The sequence below is a fragment of the Microtus pennsylvanicus genome, chromosome 10, assembly GCF_037038515.1.
Source record: "Microtus pennsylvanicus isolate mMicPen1 chromosome 10, mMicPen1.hap1, whole genome shotgun sequence".
Taxonomy (NCBI): Eukaryota; Metazoa; Chordata; class Mammalia; order Rodentia; family Cricetidae; genus Microtus; species Microtus pennsylvanicus.
The window spans coordinates 22,408,430-22,427,977 of NC_134588.1; the positions used below are offsets into that span (position 1 = coordinate 22,408,430).

The window sequence follows — 19,548 nt, forward strand, 5'->3', positions numbered from 1 at the left end:
ACACAGGTTGCTAACCTCACAGGTTGTGTTTGTATACCAGCATCTAATTTTCCTCAGTCAGAATGAGGACGCTGGAGAGTTGAGACAGGCGTGGAGCATAAACCCATTATCTCTGATAGGGACTTGAGGTGTGTGTGATCCTGTCACATTTGCCTGGGTTAGGATTGTCAAGTGTCTGATGTCTTTTCTTTTTGTGCCCGTTTGTCCTGCTCCAGGATTATGAAGAAGGTTGTTGGAAACCGGTCTGGCTGCCCCACTGTAGGAGACAGGATCGTTGAGCTTATTTATATCGATATTGTGGGACTTGCTCAATTTAAGAAAACTCTAGGACCATCCTGGGTTCATTACCAGTAAGTACTACATGCTAAGACCCTTTTGCCCTGACAAGAATTGTATCTGGTTTTGCTTGTTTGTTTGTTTGTTCTTAAAGGGTGATTAAGTATTATCTTTTGAACTGTCTGGAGTATACTTTTCATTCCTAATGAAATTCAGGTTGTTTCCACTGACCGCTCCCTGAGATTGTTCATCATTTCTATTGATATTCTAAGAATAGAAAACAGGTGCCCAATCAGGCATAGTGGCGCATGCCTTTAATTCCAGCACTCAGGATGCAGAGGCAGGCAGATATCTGTGAGTTCAAGGCCAACCTGGCCTATGTAGTGAGTTCTGGGACAGCCAAAGCTACAGAGTAAAACCTTGACTTAAAAAATAAGAAGAAAAAAGAAAAAAAAAGAAAAACAAAACATATCTAGCAGCTTCCCATTTATCCTCCCCAATACCTACCATTCCTCTCTTTGTATACTAGGAGAATCTCATGCATTTAGTCAAATAGTGACTTTTCTTGTTCATTTGTGTGTTTGTTGTGTACATGCATTCGTGTTTGTGTGAATCTGTGTATGTGCATGCCACAGCATGTTTGTGGTGGTCAGAGGACAGCCTTTAAGAGTTGGATCTTTTCTTCCACCTTGAGGAGGCAGGCTTTCTTATGGTTTCTGCAGCTGTGCACAGATTTTATCAGTGCTAGGGATAGAATGGAAACCATAGCTTTATTCATGCTATATAGTCTACATCCCAGCATTTTTGACATGGTCTTCTGTGTTAACTTTGTCACATTGACCAAATACCTGAGCAAAATATCTTATAGGAAGAAAGATTTTATTTTGGCTCATGGTTTCAAAGACTTCAGTCTGTTGTGATGTGGACAGTGTGACAGAGCAGTTCACATCATAGCAGTCAGGAAGGAGAGAGAGAGAGAGAGAGAGAGAGAGAGAGAGAGAGAGAGAGAGAGAGAGAGAGAATGAGAGAGAATATGCCTTGCCTGCACAATTTCTCTTCTGTATTCCACCAGGAGCCCCAGCCCACAAGATGGTGCCTCCCACATTCAGGGTAGACTTTCCCTTAGTTAATCATCTTTGGAGATACACTCACAGACACGCATAGAGGCTTGCTTGCCTAGTCTCCTTGGCATTTCTTAAAGTCAATCAAGTTGTCAATCAAGAATAAACCATCACATACTCTAACTTATCCAATTCATAAATATCCCAATGTAGGCCTTTATCTTCTTGTTAGTTACATTCAGTTTTTTTTAACTTTAAACCCCCAAGATCATTTCAGACTGGAAGTCCTTTATGAATCAGACAAAAATAAGAAGTAAAAATGCAAAGAATTTTCTCAAAAATTCAAGGTCTAGTAATGTCCATTATCTATAATATTCTCTCTCAAACATTACCACCAACAGCAATGATTTATTTTTATCTTTGGGCGATGAAATATTATAGCAAAGAGGGTGATGGTGGAGACACTGTATTAAGGGTCCAAGTGTTCCATGTTGACTATGTTAACTGTGTTGAATGACTGTGTAACTGTGTTGACTATATTGACGGACTTCAATGACTGTTGACTGTGTTATCTGTGTTAAATAACTGTTGACTATGGTGGCTGACTATGCTGACCGTGCTGGCTGTGCTGGCTGTTCTTGAATGATTGTTGAATGACTGCTGCCTGTGCTGTGGAGACGGTGGCAACTTTGTTGACTGTGTTGACTATTGACTGTGCTGTGTGGACTGTTGACTGTATAGACTATGCTGACATTGTTGACTGTGCTGACTGCTGGTTATGTTGAATGATTGTTGAATGACTGTTGACTGTGGCAACTTTGTTGACTGTGTTGACTATTGACTGTGCTGGCTGACTGTCTCTACTGACTTTTCGTTGTTTTGATTATTTGGAATGGCTGCTATGTTGACGATGTTGATTGTACTGTGTTGATTGACTGTGATGATTGTATTAACTCTGTTGAGAATGTTGTTCTTACAGTCTGCGTTATTTTCATTTCCTCAAGAGAGAGAGTACCATTCTTTTTACTTTTAGGAAAGTTTGGACCAGGATAATGCTTTGTCCTTTGGTTAGTTTTTTCTTTTGATCATATGTATATGCATGTACATTTTCATGTATACATGTGTATAGGTGTGCATGCATATGGAGGGCAGAGAACAACCTTTGATGTCATTCTTCAGAAACACTGTTGTAAGTGGAGGCTGCTCTTTCATTCCTGGCTGCCCAGATTCGAATAATCACACTGAAACTATATTAATTACAACACTGCTTGGCCAATGGCTCTAGCATATTCCTAGCTAACTCTTATGTCTTAAATTAACCCATTTCTACTAGTCTGTGTATCACCACAAAGCTGTGGCTTATCAGTGCTGGCATGTTACTCCTTTGGTGGTTACATGGTGATGCCCTGACTCTGCCTTCTCTCTCTCTCTCTCTCTCTCTCTCTCTCTCTCTCTCTCTCTCTCTCTCTCTCTCTCTCTCCACCTCTCTCTCCACCTCTCTCTCCACCTCTCTCTCCACCTCTCTCTTTTGAGATAGTCTTTCAATGACCTGGAGCTGGCTTCTTGGCTAGGCTGGCTGGCCAGTGAGCCTGAGGGATCCACTTGCCTTCATTTACCCAGCACTGGGTTTCAAAGTGTGCAGCAGGCACTGCACACACTGTAACCGTCCATCTCCTTGGCTCCAGCACTCCACCCTGTCTATGGTACCATATTTTGTCTATTATTGGTTTGGTTTTTTTCTTCACAGATCACAAGCCATGGCTTTATTTTTTTTTCAGTTGTATAGAAATAACTATTTTTCTTCTTGGTTAATAAGCCATATTATAAACACTATTTTTGTGATAGCCTTAAGGGAAGAAAGTCAGGGTTGTTCCTTTCTGTCATTTTATGAATAGTAGCTATCTGGAAAACATGCAGAGGAAACTGGGTAATCCAGACCTCCCCTCTCATATCCTTGTTATTAAGACGGGCTCTTTAGATGGAAAAATATTCTCAGTGGTGGTGTTTGGGACAATTAAGAAAGGCCATGTCGTTATTAAAATGGTCACTGTTGATTGGTATTTGATGCTTACTGTGTGAAAATGCTCCACCTCTGGGGTTTATGGGTGTGCATAGTGTTTTCCTTCTTTAGTAAAGGTCTGAATTAGCAGGAAGCAGCAGGGGGCCTCGTGGAGCTTTAGCCCTTGGTCTTTGTTTTATGGAAAAGCTACAGATTCATCACATGACTTTCTAGAATTTTCTTGCCTACTTCTTTCCCTTTAAATATGAAAAAGTTATGTCTAGGGTTAGAGTTCCGTGTGTATTCCACTTGCCTGTTGTAAATGAAGCCTTGGGTTTAATCCCCAGGATCCTAAAAACCAGGTATGGCAGTGCCTCTTTGTGATCCAAGCACTCAGGAGGTAGAGATAGGAGGATCAGAAGCTTGTTCATCCTTGAGCGCTTAGATGTTTGAGGACAGCCTAGGTAACGTGAAACCGTATCCCAGAAATCAAAAGGAGAGAGGGATACCAATGTGATGGCTCAGCTGGCAAAGCGCTGGCCATGCAACATGAGGACCCGAGTTTGGATCCCTGCATCTACAGAGAAGGCCTGCATAAGGGTGCACATTTGCTATCCCAGCATGGGGAAGTGGAGACAGGAGGCTCCTGGAGCTCTTGGCTAAATACTCCAGCCAACTCTGTGAGTTCTAAACTCAGTAGAGACCCAGTCTCGGAAAATAAGATGGAGAGCTACCAAGGAACCTCTGGTCTACGTACATAAACACATCACATCACATACAGGTATACACACAACCCATACACATCTGTGTACAGCTACACAGGTACCCATATGTAGGAACATGCACACGCATGTGCAATACACACATGCACACAAAAGAAGCTGTCAGACTATGGTCATATTACTTGATGGCAGGTAAGGGGAACTGCATTCTATAGTGTGGTGTCAGCAGACCTTCCAGTGAGCAACAAGCCCGTTAGGTCTGTTGACCTTGGAAGAATACGTATAAGTTCTTTCTAATTTGCATAAGAGCCTAGGAAATTCGATTAAACACTTGCTCCTGATGCTGACATGCTACTGGTACTCTGGAGTACTCTAACATGGTCTACGGAGCTCACTACCCTTCTGCTCCATAGGAGTCCTTTGCTGAGTGTTGAAGATGTGCAAGAATGTGAGATACAAATGGTTCACAGCCTGCCAGCTTTTACACCAGACTCCCAGCCAGAAAGTAGACCCTTTGCTTCTGAGCATCTCTCTCTCCCTGTAGTGTAGCCTCAGGCAACAACAGTGTTCTGAATGTCATTTGACATTCTGTGAGGTCTCTGTTAGTGGAAGGCCAGCTGCCTTGGGCACTGGGGCAAATACATGTTCAAATCGTTAGAAGGGTCCTGGTGTTTCAGATACACAGAAGGTATCCAAGCAGTGGCATAAATATTGACAACACGGGAATAAGGGTAGTTCCAAGATCGAGCCAAGGAGGACCTTGAACAAGAAGCCCTCCAGCCTCTGCCTGTGGCTTCTGAGGAATGACACCAGAGTTTGACTTCTGGCCACCCCCATGCTTCATGCACATGTACATGCACACTTATAAACATGCACACACACACATACATGCACACACACGCATACATGCACACACACGCATACATGCACACACACATACATGCACACACATGAACACCCACATCCCCCAAAGAGAGACCTGTCAATGTACTGAGAGTAGCTGCAAGAAAGCCACCTAAGAATCCAGGTGAGGGCGTTGTCCCAGGTTAGCTCACAGTGCGCTCTGTGGCCGTGGCCTTCCTCCATTTTGTCTTTGTCTCGTCTAGAAACCTCAGATGACAGTTGTATTTCCTGGAGTGTGTGATCTGGTATTTGGACTTCAATGGTTTTATTTTGTTTTCAGAATCTTGCATCAGTGTGAAAGTTTACAAAAATTTAGAATAGCTTTCTGGTCATAAGAAAAGGAAGAAAGGGTCCTTAAAAGTGTTGCCACCATCTGTCCTAAATGTGGGCTTTAATTTTCATTCAGTTTGGTGTGTGTTGGCCTAATGGAAGTTGCTCGGAAGTGTCCTGATAGAGGACAAGAGCAAACAGAACCACCCCATTTACCAGCGCCCCGAGCTGCATTGACATGGTTTGAAAATCACCAGTTAAGTCAGTGCAGCCCAGATCAATAATTCCGTTTCTCTAATTCCTTTCTCCCAGTTATCCTCTATGCTTCCTTTATCTAAGAGGCCAGCTTGGGGATAGTTTCCGCTGCAGCTTCTCCACTGTGCCATCATGGCTTGAAGACGTCACCAAGTTGCAGACTGAGGGTATCAACACTAGTGTGGCCAGGTTTCAATAAAACTTGATTTTCCATTGTAGGAATGTAAACTTCATGGAATTTTCCTCTGTTGTGTTTTTTAAAATTGAGATTGTGAAGCCGTATGGGGAAAGTGCTCAGTCAGTCAAGTGTTCTGTCATGTTCCAGGACCTGGGTTCTAGCCCCAGAGCCCACGTGACAAAACTGGGTATGGCAGTACCCGCTTGCAGTACCATTGCCAGGGGATTAGACACAGGGAGATCCCTAGGGCTCCCTAGCTGGACAGCTTAGCCTATGTGGCAAATTCCAGGTCAGCAAGGGATCTTGTCTCAAAAGAAGCCCAGGTAGACGGTGCCTGGGTAATGACAGTCCAAAGTTGACCTCTGACCTACACACACACACACACATTTGTTCTCACTTGTGCACATGTGCTCATATACAAACACATATCCAGGTACACAAAAGACTATAAAAACCAATTCTTAGCTCACAGCTTCACTAAGGTAGCTGGTGGAGCAGGTTTGGCTCAGTGGAGCAGACCGACAAGACTCCGTTATACTGCCTCAGCTCTTTGCTGGTCTAGCAATCAAGTCCTATTCTATTAGAGTTGGATATGTAAAAGCTACCGCTGCCTCGTAAATGAGACTGAAGTCTGTTTTGTGTTACTCCAACGTAATACTGGAGCCAGACTTGTTTATTGTGAAACGGAATTTGTTTCTCATTGTTGGAAGCTAAAATGTCCAAGATGGAATGGCATGGCCCCATCCAGGCCAGTGAGGGCCGAATCCCACTGCACAAAGTTCTGTCTTGGGTCTCTGGTCATCTTCTTTCAAAGCCACTATTGGCGTCATGGGCCTGCATCTATCCCTAGTTAACCCCTAGAACCCTGCCTTCCAATATCGTCAGCTTCCCGATGTAAAGAGTACCTTTCCAGTATGAAGCAGATACCTGTAGCTGTGTCTGGTATGAAACAGATACCTATAGCTGTATTATTAGCATCACCTAAAGCCAATTGATTTAGCTAATTGATGTAAAGTCTGACAGAAGCTGATAGCCCTGAAGCATGCCCTATGTTCTGAGCAGAATAAGAACTGTAGAGATAATGATGCTTTGTTTCTTTTCATCACATTGATTAGGTACCTTCTGTGTGCCCAGTCCTACCTGGGTGCTAAGTGCACCGCAGTGAATCCTGCAGGCCCCTTGCAGCATTCATGAATGTCTATTTCACTGGTACTCCAGCCGCTCTCGGTGGTTAGCCAGTTCTATGTGCTGGGGTGGCTGAGGCCTTCTTTGCAAAATGAACAAGTGAGAAAATAAGGCCTGAACTCCTTTCCGGTGGCAGTTCTACTTTGAAGTGTTGGTCCAGCTGCTCTCCACTCTCGAGCGAGCAGTAGCAGCTAGTATCGAGGTTATCGTTTGACACACGGCGCTTTCCTTGCAGGTGCATGCTCCGGGTGCTCGATTCCTTTGGGACAGAACCTGAGTTCAACCATGCAAGCTATGCCCAGTCGAAAGGCCACAAGACGCCCTGGGGAAAGTGGAATCTGAACCCACAGCAGTTTTACACCATGTTTCGTGAGTATTTGTATGTGGTCCCTGTCTTTCAGGAAGCGACGGAAAATAGCTACGAAGGTTATCTAGGCAGCCGTCCATCTGGGGTTGTGATTCGCAGGACCCTTAGCTGAAAAAGTTGGCCCTTTTTTGCGGGGGGGAATAATTGGATCCTTCTTTTCTGTAATTGGCGTTAAAGGCACACCAGAGCACTGTGCGAAGAGCCTTAGAAATGTCCTAGAGAGGAGTGTGCGATACAAATGACCCGTAGAAGCCACGTGGGAGAAGCCTGCAGAGCACCTCTGAATGAGCAGGCACTGAGCATGTCCCAGCACCCTACCCATGCTGCTAAGGGGCCGCTGTATTCTTAAGAAGAGTGAGGCCTGCCACGGCAGCCCACTAGTTCAATCTTCATTATTTGAGCATGAGATCTTTCAAAGGAAAGATAATCTCTGAGCTGGGGTGATGGCTCCGTGGGTAAAGCCCTTGCCTTATAAGACCAGAGTTCTGACCTCCAGAACATCTGTAAATGCCAGCTAAGAGGGGTGGCATGCCTCGACTCCCAGCCCTCAGTGGGTGGAGACGGGGTTCCCAGAGCAAGCCAGCTAGCTATAGTAACCAAGTCAGTGAGCTTTGGAGTAGACATATCAGAGAGACTGCCTCAGTATGGAATGTGGAAAACAACTGAGGAAGAGACCTCACAGAAACCTTGCCTCCACATGGACAGCGTACATACATATACATACACATATACACATAACTGCCCAGAGATGATCCCTTGCTTGATCTCTAAATGTTTCAGCGAACGCATTAGACTAATAAATAACCCCTGAGCATCAGGTCTGGGAAGAACAGAATTGGGAATGGTAAAGTAGCCGTTTTAAAATTCAAGCCATGCCATGGACCGAGAAGATGGCTCAGTTGCTAGAGTGCTCATGAAGACCTGAGTTGGATCCCTAGGTCCCATGGGGAAAGCTAGGTGTGATGGTGTGCACTTGTAATCCCAGGGTGGGAGAAGAGGAGATAGATGAACCCTGGAAGGACACTGAGCAATCATCCTTGCTTACAGGGTCTCAAAAAAATAGTGCATGGTGCCTAAGGAATGATGTCAGAGATTGTCCCCTGACCTCTACATGTATGTGTATGTGTGTGCGCGCACACACACACACACACACCACAAACAGAGAGACACAAATACACTTGCTCACACACACATGCAGAGAGGGAGAGAGGGGGGGCAGAGGAGGGGGAGGGGAGAATTACCTGTTCAAATGTTCTTTGAGCCCAGAGAGTTTGGTGAGAGCATGCTGTGTGTATGATAGACATTATTATTATTGGAGTTATATCGTCCTGTTATTGCCACCTGTCCCAGGGGCGCAGTTCAGGGAACAAACTAATATTTGGCACACCAGGTAACAGATGGTTGTCAGCATGGCAAGGCATGATTGGAATCTGCCTGGGGTGTGACTTTGCTATGAAATTCTGAGCCTGAGAAGAACTGCGGGCCAATAAACTGAGCTGAGACCTGTGTTGGGACAAGTGAGGTAAACTTGTGCACTCTCCCGGCAGTCACGCCAGCAGTAGCTTGGTGTCCCGCCCCAGGGAGGAGATGCCGTGCTCTCCTGTAGAAGACTGGGATTCAGCACCCTGCAAGCCTGCTTCAGTCTGCCGGTGGAGGCTTTCAGAAGTAGGAGTCCCTTCTAGTGAAAGAAGTTCTCTGTTTAAAATGTAATGAAAGCCAGACGCAGAAAGTGCTTTCTCTTCACCTGGGAGAGGGATACGGTTCCTGGATTCAGCAGAAAGCAGAGGAAAAGTGGACACGGTTGAATGCCTTTTAAGAAAAGAACCCACAGAGCAAAACATTATCAACCACCCACGACACTGGAAGCAAACAGTGTAGCAGGAAATGTTTACATGGTTATTTGAGGCGGTTAGAGGAACGTGGAAGAGCCGAGATATCTGTACACAAGAAAGACATATTTACAGCATTGATGTGAAGACCTCGGGTGAGCTTCAGTTTGGAAAGGATATTAGTGAACTCATAAAAAGGAAACACTGGGCTGGGAGTTGACTCTGTTGGTAAAGTATTTGCCATACAAGCCTGAGGACCAGAGTTCGATCCCCATAACACAAGTAGATAGCTGGGATGTCAGCAAAGGGCTGTAATCCCAGTGCTGGGGAGGCAGAGAAAAATGCATCCTAGGGCTTGCTGGCGCCAGCCAGTTTAGCTATGGTACCTGAGGAAAGGCATTGCAGGTCCTCTCCTGACTTCCATACACATGCACACACACACACAGACACACACACACACACACAAAACCACCGCCACACATACACCACACAGCCCACCACACAGACAAATTAAATGTTTCAATTCTGTACTTTGAAAAAAGTTCAGCCAGCCCCTGATGGGGGTCATGAGTATACAAGCCCTTCTTTAAAAACCAGCTTTCTCCAAACACCTTCTTCCATTCATCAGAGCCTCCTCCTAGGATAAGTCAGGTTGCAGAGGTGAGGTAGAGAAGGCGAGGGAGACAGGAAGGACCACGGGTGGGGGGCGGGGTATCGGTAGTTAATAAGATCCCCCAAACAGCATCAAAAGAACAGGCAGCAGTGAATTAAAACCAAACAAATGAAAGGTAGCCAGTAGGGCTGGGGGTGGAGCTCAGTCAGTGGATGCTTGGCTCGTATGCACAATTCCCTGGGTTCCACCCCATGTACCACATAAGCTGGGCATGGGGGGCGCACACCTGTAATCCCTGTCCCTCGGGAGGTGTGAGCAGAAGGATGACATGGTCAGAATCATTTGGCTGCACAGTCAGCTCAAGGCTAGCATGAGATACCTCAGACCCTGCCTTTAAAAAAAGGCAGTTGATGAGCCCAGATATGATGATATGCCAAGCAAGAAGATGTAGTGGGTCACCTTTGCAAGTTGCTAGGATACCATCTCATTCCTCTGAATAATGAAGGGGGAAGAGCCCAGCTTTGATCTTCCTGCCTTTCTAGCACAAATTATATTCGAAGATAATCAAATGGTTGATGATAAGAAACTGTTCATAATAGGGAGAGCAGAGCTGCAAATGCAGGCAGAATGAAGGATTAGGGAGTGAGCATCTTCAAACCCCTGATGAGATTGCAGGTCCAGCGATCATCAGCCACTGCTAAAACCGATCAGGTAGCAAGGTGATGGAGAACTCTCCTCGGCCAGCATTATCTTCAGCACAAGAAATATGGAAGGAAGTTAGGAAATGGCCTTGTGAGACATTCATCATGTCAAAGCAAGCTGAGGCTAGGGGCTTCGCAATAGACAACAGACCCTGCCTTCAGTGACCTCCAATACCCTTGTCAAGAGGTTCCCTCCCTCCCCATGTGACAAGACCAGATTGCTGGGCAGCTGTGTCTGTTCTGGCAATCTATAGTTGAAGACTGTTTCTTTGAACGTGAAGAAAAGGGTAGCCTTGAACTCACTGTGTAGCCAAGGATGACCTTGAACTCCTGATCCACCATTTCCATTTTAGGGCTACAGGTATTACAGGCATGAGCCACTATACACAGTTCATATAGTCCTGGGGATGAAACTCAAGGCTTCATGCAGATGAGGCAAGTACTCTACCCACAGGGCTATATCCCCATTCCTCCCTTTTAATTTTTTTGTATTTTTTCCTAGACCTAAGACCAAACCCAGGGTCATGTACTTGCTTAGGCAAGCACTCTACCACTGAGCTAAAATCCCTACACCATCCCATTTTGGTTGGTTTTAATGTGACAAATTTATTAATGTTTCATTTAAGCAGTATTTAGTAACATAAAGATGCACCAGTGTTGAGAATGCACTGAGACTCTTGTGGACCGAGATTGTTATATGCTGCTGGCCACAACAACAACCTAAAAGAGACCGCAGAAGTAGAATTAAATTTGGAGGTATAGAATTGAGACTTCAAGGCCAACTGTCTTGGGAGATACAGTGTTTGGGTATGAGTGCAGTACAGAGAGTCCAACTTGGGAGGAGAGAAGCGCACACGTGGGAACACTGTCTTTGGGAGATATGAAATGAAGTAGGCCAGGCCAGCAGAGTAGTTACTTACTTATTGAACATTCATGGCACACCACTTATTGACAAATTCTGCTATGCCTAACCTAGCTTATTCTGATGGTGAAGTTTCTACACGTCTAAAAGCCGCACGGTTCCTTGTTTTGCTCCAAATTGCAGGCTTGCGCTGTGGGATGACATCTTTGTGTAGTCTGCTGGTAGCTGGGCATTTTGGGGTCTACAGTTACGTGCTATGCCTGATTCCCTGAAGTGATTGCCAGGGTGAACAGGTGGCCTGACTGGATAACACTGAGGCTCCTGGGTTAAATCTACAAGTGATGGCTTTGTGGATTTGTGTGTCTGTGACAGTGTGTCTGCATATGTCGAGGCCAGAACCTGACATGGGATGTCTTTCTTAATCATTACTTTTTTTTTTTTATGTTTGGTACTCACTAGTTTCGCTACGCTGGCTGGCCAGCAAGCCCCAGGGATCCACCTGTCTCTGCCTCCCCCATTCTGGGATTTCAAGGGTGTACAACCATACCTGGCCTTTTCTCCCACCTGATGGATGCTGGGAATTGAACTCAGGTCCTTGTGCTTTTCCTACAAGTGTTCTCCTCAATTGGCTCTTTCTCCAGCCCTAGGTGATAGCTTGTTGTGTGTCAAAGACGCTGATGAGTGTGTCCTTCCTCCTGTCCACAGATTTCCCCTCAGATGCTGTCTTCATGCTTGTTGGTTTCCAAGCTGTCTCCAGAACCAGCTCTTCTTCCCTGCAGAGCTTGGGGGCCTTCCCCCTCTTATCTGTGGGCTCACATCCTGACTTTGTAGTGAAGTATTCTCAGCCTTGGGCTCAGGGGCCACTCCTCACCTCCCCAGGTTAGAGCTATTTCCTGGGCTGGAGTAGAGAAAACTCTGCTTTGAGCGGATGGGATGGAATTAGTTGCTTCAGTCCCCAAAGTAATGGGCTGTGACCTGGAAGTGTAGAGCCAATAAACCCTTTCCTCCCCAGGCTGCTTTTGCTCGGAATGTTTGATCACAGCAACAGAACTGACACTGAAATCACTGCCGTATTTTCCCCATGTATATTTTTATAGTTTGTATTTTAAGTTATTCACACTAAAATTTTGTATTTCATTATTTTTCATTTTGCCTGTGTGTGTATATGTTCACATGTGTGGTTGCCCATATGTATGTGGGGGGACAAACACGTGTATACACAGCATATGGAGGCCCAAGATGTTTTTTATTTCTCTTTTGTTTTTTTTTAATTTATTTATTTGTATTTTATGTACATTGGTGTTTTGCCCATATGTTTGTCTGTGTGAGGGTGTCAGATCCCCGGGAACAGTTGTGAGCTGCCATGTGGGTGCTGGGAATTGAAGCCAGGTCTTCTGGAAAAGCAGCCAGTGCTCTTAACCACTGAGTCATCTCTCCAGCCCCAGCTTTTTTTCTTTTTTTTTTCTTTTTTTTTTTTGTTTTGTTTTTTAAGACAGGGTTTCTAACTCTGGGTATCCTGGAACTTACTCTGTAGACCAGGCTAGGCTTGAACTCCCAGAGATCTGCCTCTGTCTCCTGAGTGCTGGGAGTGAAGGCGTGCACCACAGCCTGGCTAGCCCCAAATTAGGAGTTTTCTTCAGATGCTCTCTCCCTTGCTCACTGAGGCAGGATCTCTCCACTTTCCATTTGCAGAGGGTCCTGGAATCTGGCCTGGTATTTATGTTCTTTATCCGCTAAGCTGTCTTCTCAGCCCTGCTCATAACTTTTCTCTCCTTTATAAACCACATTTCTTTTCAAGCTTCAACATTATCCATATTTTCAGTACTAGTCAAGAACCTATTTAAATATCCATTTTGTGCTCTGTGTTTTGGGGGTTGTTTTGTTGTCTCTTAGACTGTTCCCATCTCTAGGTGTCTGGATTCGTTCTCCATCTAGGCCTTGTTTCAATGTTAGCCAGTCTTTTGTCTATTATGAATTCACTTGCTGTAAACTCCTGAAGGCAGTCACTTTTCTTACTTCTCAGTCTCAAGCAAGGTGTGTTATCCCTCTGTAAACAATGTAAAAATCACCCACACAGAGTGAAGTGAAGAAGGTATTTGATGGAGAATCCCAGAGCTGATGACTTGAGCTGTTTCTCATTCCTTGTTTGGATAGCTCTAATTAGCACATCACACTGTCGTTCACGGTTTCGTCTGGTTCCTGTGAAGATGTGGCCAGGGTAGAAAGATCATTTTATCTAATTGAATCCCCATCTTTCCCTGGAGAATATGACTTAAGGTAGCAATGACAGCAACGCTGAGACGGCTCCACCCTTCTTCAGGCAAGCTTCAGCTCGGATCTGATCTTCATAGCCTATGCACATCTCGAGAGCCTTTGAAGTCACTTCTCAGCTCTGTTGTTACCACCCCTGCCTCAGAGCCCTTCCTTGTTCCCTGAATGAAATCAGATGCATGATTTATCGTTTGTGTATTGAGTCACTGCAGTGACTTAGATGTGAATCAGTCCAGCATCCTAGATGTCTCCAGCCACAGGGTAGACTTCCTTCACCTCCTGATGAAGTTCTGCCTTACTTCCCCCTGGCCTCCCTCATGTTTTTTTTTTTTTTCAACTATGTCTGACACACTTCTACCCCAGAACCTTTGCAACAGCTGTTACATTTTCTGGAACATTTTCCCCAGGTTTGGCTCCACCACCACAGCTGTATCTGTAACTTAGCTGACCCTTCAGTGAAAGGTGCCCTGATCCCATTTGGAAGAGCAAATCCTTTTCTCCCCAACCCTGCGTGCCTCATTTCCTCCATAACTGCTGATATCCCAGAATTTATCCTCTTCCTTTGTTTCTTTTCCCTTCCTGTCATCTGGGTTATGCAAAGCTTGGAGGTTAACCTATTTTGTTCATTGATGGAACTTAGTGCATAGTAGGCATTATCTGTTGAGTGAGTTTACGTAAATCAAAGGGTAATATCTGTTCAGTTTTTGGCTTGTGCAACAAATCAGGGAAGGGTAGGAAATGGTTCAGAACTGGGTGTTATCATTTATAAAACGGGGTGACCCAAGGCCAGCAGTGAGTCCCCTTGGTGGGTGAGAGACAGACAGATATGGCATGCAGAGAGAGCTTGGATTTAGAGTTTATTTAGTGGGTTGTGGAGGGGTAGGGGAAGGGGAAAAGCGAGGAAGGGGAGAAGGGCTGAGAGAGGGAGAGCAGAGATCTACTCTGGAGAGGAGGCAGGAGATCAGCTTGCTTAGGCAGGGAAAGGAAGAGATTGGGAGTGGGCAGGGCTTGTCTCTTAAAGGGACAGGGCACCCAGGTGACAGGCCAGGCCAGCAGATTACAACGTTCTTATCTTTCTCTTACACTACAAAGGTGTAGTAATAGGAGCGGCGGGTTGCATCCCTGGCACCCGGCCGCCCGCACAGCTAGCTTTACCCGAAATAATTACACGGAAACTGTATTCTTTTAAACACTGCCTGACCCATTAGTTTCAGTTTCTTATTGGCTAGCTCTTACATATCGATCTAACCCATTTCTATTAATCTGTGTAGCCCACGAGCTGGCTTACCAGGAATGATCTTAACCTGCCTCTGTCTGGAGTGGGAGAATCATGGCGACTCCTTGACTCAGCTTCTTTCTCTCAGCATTCTGTTCTGTTTACTCCACCTACCTAAGGGTTGGCCTATCAAATGGGTCTAGGCAGTTTCTTTATTAATAAGAAATCACTCCCACATCACAAAGGCAGAGAATTAGGCATGGCAGGTTGAGGGGGTTGGTATGGCAGATTCTCAAGACTTCTTCCTGCTTGTTTGTGGGTATCGAAGTCTTTCCTGGCAGGCCTGAGAAAGCTGGGTGCTGATCACACCCTGGGGTAGCTGGTTGCTTTATTCCCATCCTGGATTTGTGGTGTGGACCTGTCCGGTGTCTATTGGACCTGGCAAGGTATTGCTATAGCGGAGGACAAAGTTAAGTTTAGGAAGAAAAAAAAAATTCAGGACCAGGGAATTGAGAGAGGTGTTCTGACCTGTTTAAGAAGAATCTTTCAATTCACCTCCCTGAACTCACAATAATTTTTGAGTTTGTGAAAATGTAAGTTTTAGAAACTTACATTATATAAACGGTAGCATATTTATGTCAGAATGACTGTGACAGATGTTTTTACACAATGAAAAGTATCTTTAAGACTATGGAAAGCAGTGTGAAGGAGAAACTTGATAACTTGACTTTGTCCTCACACCTTTAGAACTTGCAGGTACACACATTAATAACTTGCATTTGTATATCTTAAAACACCCTTTATTTAAAACATGTTAAGAAGTTGAACTGAAATCTGTTTAGTGAGGTTGTCTTTTTAAACTGGCAAACCCTCTCAGCTGTCAAACTGCATCAGAGATCTTTGAGAAGGATAAAATTTTACTTGAGTTATTGATTAAAAAAATGACAAAGGACTTACTCTATTGGCTACCTAGAGCCACCCCTCCGTGGTCATCGAGGCAGGGTGCCAGGACTGTGTTTGCCTTCTGCTGTTGAGCACAGGGCCTGCCTGGTTTTAGAAGATTCCATGGATTAGGGAAACTGTAGGAAGACAGCAAGCTGCTTCTCTCTCCTTGCGAGCCTGTCAGTTCTCACTGAAGATGGGCACTTCAGTGCACAGTTTTACTCCAAGGACAATCAGAGGGGCCATTTTCCATGCAAACGGCCTTTTTAGTCTTTAAGTTAAAAGGCTTTTGCTCCTTTAGGGACCTGCAAGTCAGAGCTTCCTCTGCGGATCAGCCTTCAGGAGGGGCTCTCTTCTCAAGTTCATTCCCTCCTAAAGTGCTTTTTGACACTTACGGTTCACTCAGGTGTGCCTCTATGGACAGCTCAGACATTCGTGCTTTCGCCTCCACTGCACATCGCTGTTTCCCTCGTCTGTGCCCAGCCTCCTCTCTCAACAAACCAAGCATCATAACCATTTAAGAACATCAGCTTTGGTAAAATTTGAAAAACATAGCCACTGTCTATGCGCAGCTTTTAAATCCAGGTTATGGGCTGGCGAAATGGCTCAGCTGGTTAAGTCCTTGCTTTATATGCATAAGGGCCTGAGTTCAGTCCCTGGAGCCTGTGTTCAAATGCCACACAAAGCCTGGCAGTGGTGGCGGCACACACCTTTGATCCCCTGCACTCGGGAGGCAGAGGCAGGTGAATCTCCGATCTACAGTGTAAGTTCCTGGACAGCCAGGACTACACCAAGAAACTCTGTCGGGGTGAGGGTGGGGTCACAAGGTGATATGCATTTGTAATTGCAGGCTGGGGAAGCAGAGGCTGGAGGGCCCTGGGGCTTGCTGGCCAGCGAGGCTACCCCACTTGGTGAACTCTAAGAGACCCTCTCTCAGAAAACAAATTGAGAGCTGGGGAGGTGGCTCAGAAGTTAAAAACATTCCTGCTCTTGCAGAGGATCCAGGTTTAGTTCTCAGCTGGTTCACAAATGATGGCTCACAACTGCCTGTAACTCCTATGCTAGGGGCTCTGACAGTCTCTTCCTTCTTCAGAGGGCACCAGAAATGCATGTGCTGCCTGCATATGTGGAGACAAACACTCATGTACATGAAAATAATAAATACATCTTTTTATAAGTGTACCTGCAGCCCGAGAAATGTTAGCCAAGGGCATCCATCCTCTGGTGTACATACAAACACACACATGCACACATACACACACATGCTTGGTTACCTGCACATATATGCATATATAGTTATAAAACATGAGTATGTGTGGCCACACACACACACACACATAACCAGAGTAAATGTAGCAGGATCCATTTTAGTTTGAAGCTAAAAAAGTGTCCATAGAATAAGAGGGTGAAGAAAGCCCACTGGTGGGGGTATTTTTATGTGATAAGCTCGTAGATAACTTTCTTCTTTATATCTTTCTCTGTTACTAAAGAAAAAGAATTTTACCCTGAGGACATGTATCAGTTATAACAGGAAAAACAATTAAAGCATTTCTATTTAGGGGAAAGAAAAATGTGTTTATTGGCAAATAGCAATGTGGCCTGAGCTCTTAAAGGTAGAGAGGAGAGAGGTAGTTGCTGAGTCTTGAGAAGTTCACACCCCTGGGACCTAGTGACTAGCTGTCTGTGAGGGCTGAGGAGGCAGCCCAGGCTTGCTCTCAGGGTTATGGCTTTGGGAATGAGTATTGTGTGTGTAACTCAAAATTCTTAGAGACGTTTAAAAGACTTACCAGGAGAAAACGGGCCTTGGAGATTTGTGCAATTGAAAGCAAAGTCAGTTTCATTTACTAAGAACTCATATTTTAAAAAGACAGGAGGGGCTGGGATGTAGCTCCGTGGGCAGAGTGCTTGGATAGCATGCAGGAAGCCCTGCTTCCCTCCCAGTACAACGTAAACTGGGCATGGTCATAGACTCCTGCCATCCCAGCGCTCCAGAGGTGGAGGCAGGAGCATCAGAAGTTCAAGGTCATCCTCAGCTTCATAGTGAGTTCAAGGCTAACCTGGGCTACATGAGACCACATCTCAAGTAAAACAAAACAAAACAAAAAGTTGTAGCCACAAATACGCCTGGCAGAACTGCAGTGATACGGTTTATCCGTGTATAATAGTGTAGAGTGTGCGTGCACTTCTGTCTTCTTGTGTGCATTCTAGACTATAGTAGAACATGCTTTTGCTCTGAAGGCATGGTTTACTGCCGTTATTCACAGGGTACAGAAAATGAAGTATTTATACCATGATGCTGTCTGTAGAATTGCAAAAGGAGGTTCTGGCTCTGAACCCCAGGACTGCCCCTCCCGGCCATAGGTCTCCCTGCATCTGCATCCATTAGAGCTCTTGTGGAAATAAAATGAAAGAGTCACTATCATTTTCTCTGTGCATCGTTTTTCTTGTTTCTGTGGCAAAATACTTGACAAAAGAAATTTAAGGGTTTGTTTGGGCTCTGTGTGTGTGTGTGTGTGTGTGTGTATGTGTGTGTGTGTGTGTGTAGGGGCACAGTCCATCAAGGTGTGACAGCAGAAGGGTAAGGCAGCTGGTCATATGGCATCCACAGTCAGGAAGCAGAGAGAGCTGACGCTGATGCTCAGCTCACTTTCTCCTTTTTATTCAGTCCCAGACCCCAGTCTCTGGAGCAGTACCATCCACATTTAGGGTGGGTCTTCCCTCCTCAACTTACCCAATCTAGAAACTCCCTCACAGACCTGCCCAGAGGCTGTTCTCGTAGTTGGCAGTCTTTGCCGGCACACGGGCTTGGGACAAGACTGGGGAAGTAAAGAGAACTCAGATATCGGGGTGGTGTCTGTAGTCATCCCACTTGTTTCTCTTCCAGGATGGACTGATTACAGAAAGTGCAGTTCCCTGAGACTCCTTTATCGTGGGAGTCCATTGATTTACCCTGAAATGCAAACATTCACCCTCATGCCCTCTGCCTACAGCTGATGTCTGTTTTCATCATAGGAGAAACTTTGGGTTGAGGTTAGAACAAGATGAAAAGTCATTTTTTAAAAATGTGTGTTTGCATGTGTGGTTTGAGGGAGAAGCGTACAGGGGCCAGAGGCATGCAGCCTCCTTGGAGTTAGAGTTTCAGGCGAGCTACCAGACATGGAGACATAGGGACCAAACTTGGGTCTTCTGGAAGAGCAACAAGTGCTCTTAACCACTGAACCTTTTCTCTAGATGATGAAAGGTCGTCTTTGGTATCATCATGCATGACTCTGGCCTTGGATTTCTAAAAGGAAAGTGAAGAATGCTTTGGTTTAGGGTGGGGTTCTCTCCATGGAAGTCTGGATGCACAAAGCTGCTCTGTAGTCATCCACTCGGGGACTGAAGCTCTTAGAATCACCTACTGGTGGGAAGGGAAGTCTTATGCCCTCATGTTGAAGACACCCAGGGTCTGTGACAAGTTGTGTTACCTAGACCAGAGACATGGAAGGTCAGGCGTGGGTTCTGGCTGTGTGTTTGTATGTGTAATGCCGCCAGCGGACAAGGGCCGCTCCTCCAGTTACTCTCACCGTGAGGCTAGGAATTTAAAATGTGGACGAAATTTCAGGGGGAAACTTCTATATGTAGTATGTTTTTCAGACAGCCTCAAAGTTGATTTAGGACCAAAGTACAATCACAACACAGCAGGAGAAGAATAAGTGGGGGCGTGGCTCAGTTGGTAAGCTTGCCTGACAGGCTGGACTCTCTGGAGTCCGCCCCCAGTCCCACATTAGTCAGCTGTAGTGGTGATGGCCTGTGATCCTAGCACTGAGGAGGTGGAGACATGAGGAGTAGAAGTTTAAGGTCATCCCTGACTACATAGGGAGTTTGAGGCCAGCCTGGGCTACATGAGACCTGGCCT

The 19,548-nt window shown here is 45.4% G+C and overlaps 1 protein-coding gene across 4 annotated transcripts in view; it reads left to right on the forward strand.

The window, feature by feature from the left end:
- Mgat5 (alpha-1,6-mannosylglycoprotein 6-beta-N-acetylglucosaminyltransferase) overlaps positions 1 to 19,548 on the forward strand; it is a 293,844-nt gene that overhangs the window by 192,016 nt on the left and 82,280 nt on the right. For all 4 annotated transcript variants that reach the window (XM_075987774.1, XM_075987776.1, XM_075987777.1 and 1 more), the window contains exons 9-10: positions 216 to 350; positions 7,085 to 7,218. In XM_075987774.1, the coding sequence (XP_075843889.1) occupies positions 216 to 350; positions 7,085 to 7,218 (269 nt within the window). The remainder of the gene's footprint in view (positions 1 to 215; positions 351 to 7,084; positions 7,219 to 19,548) is intronic.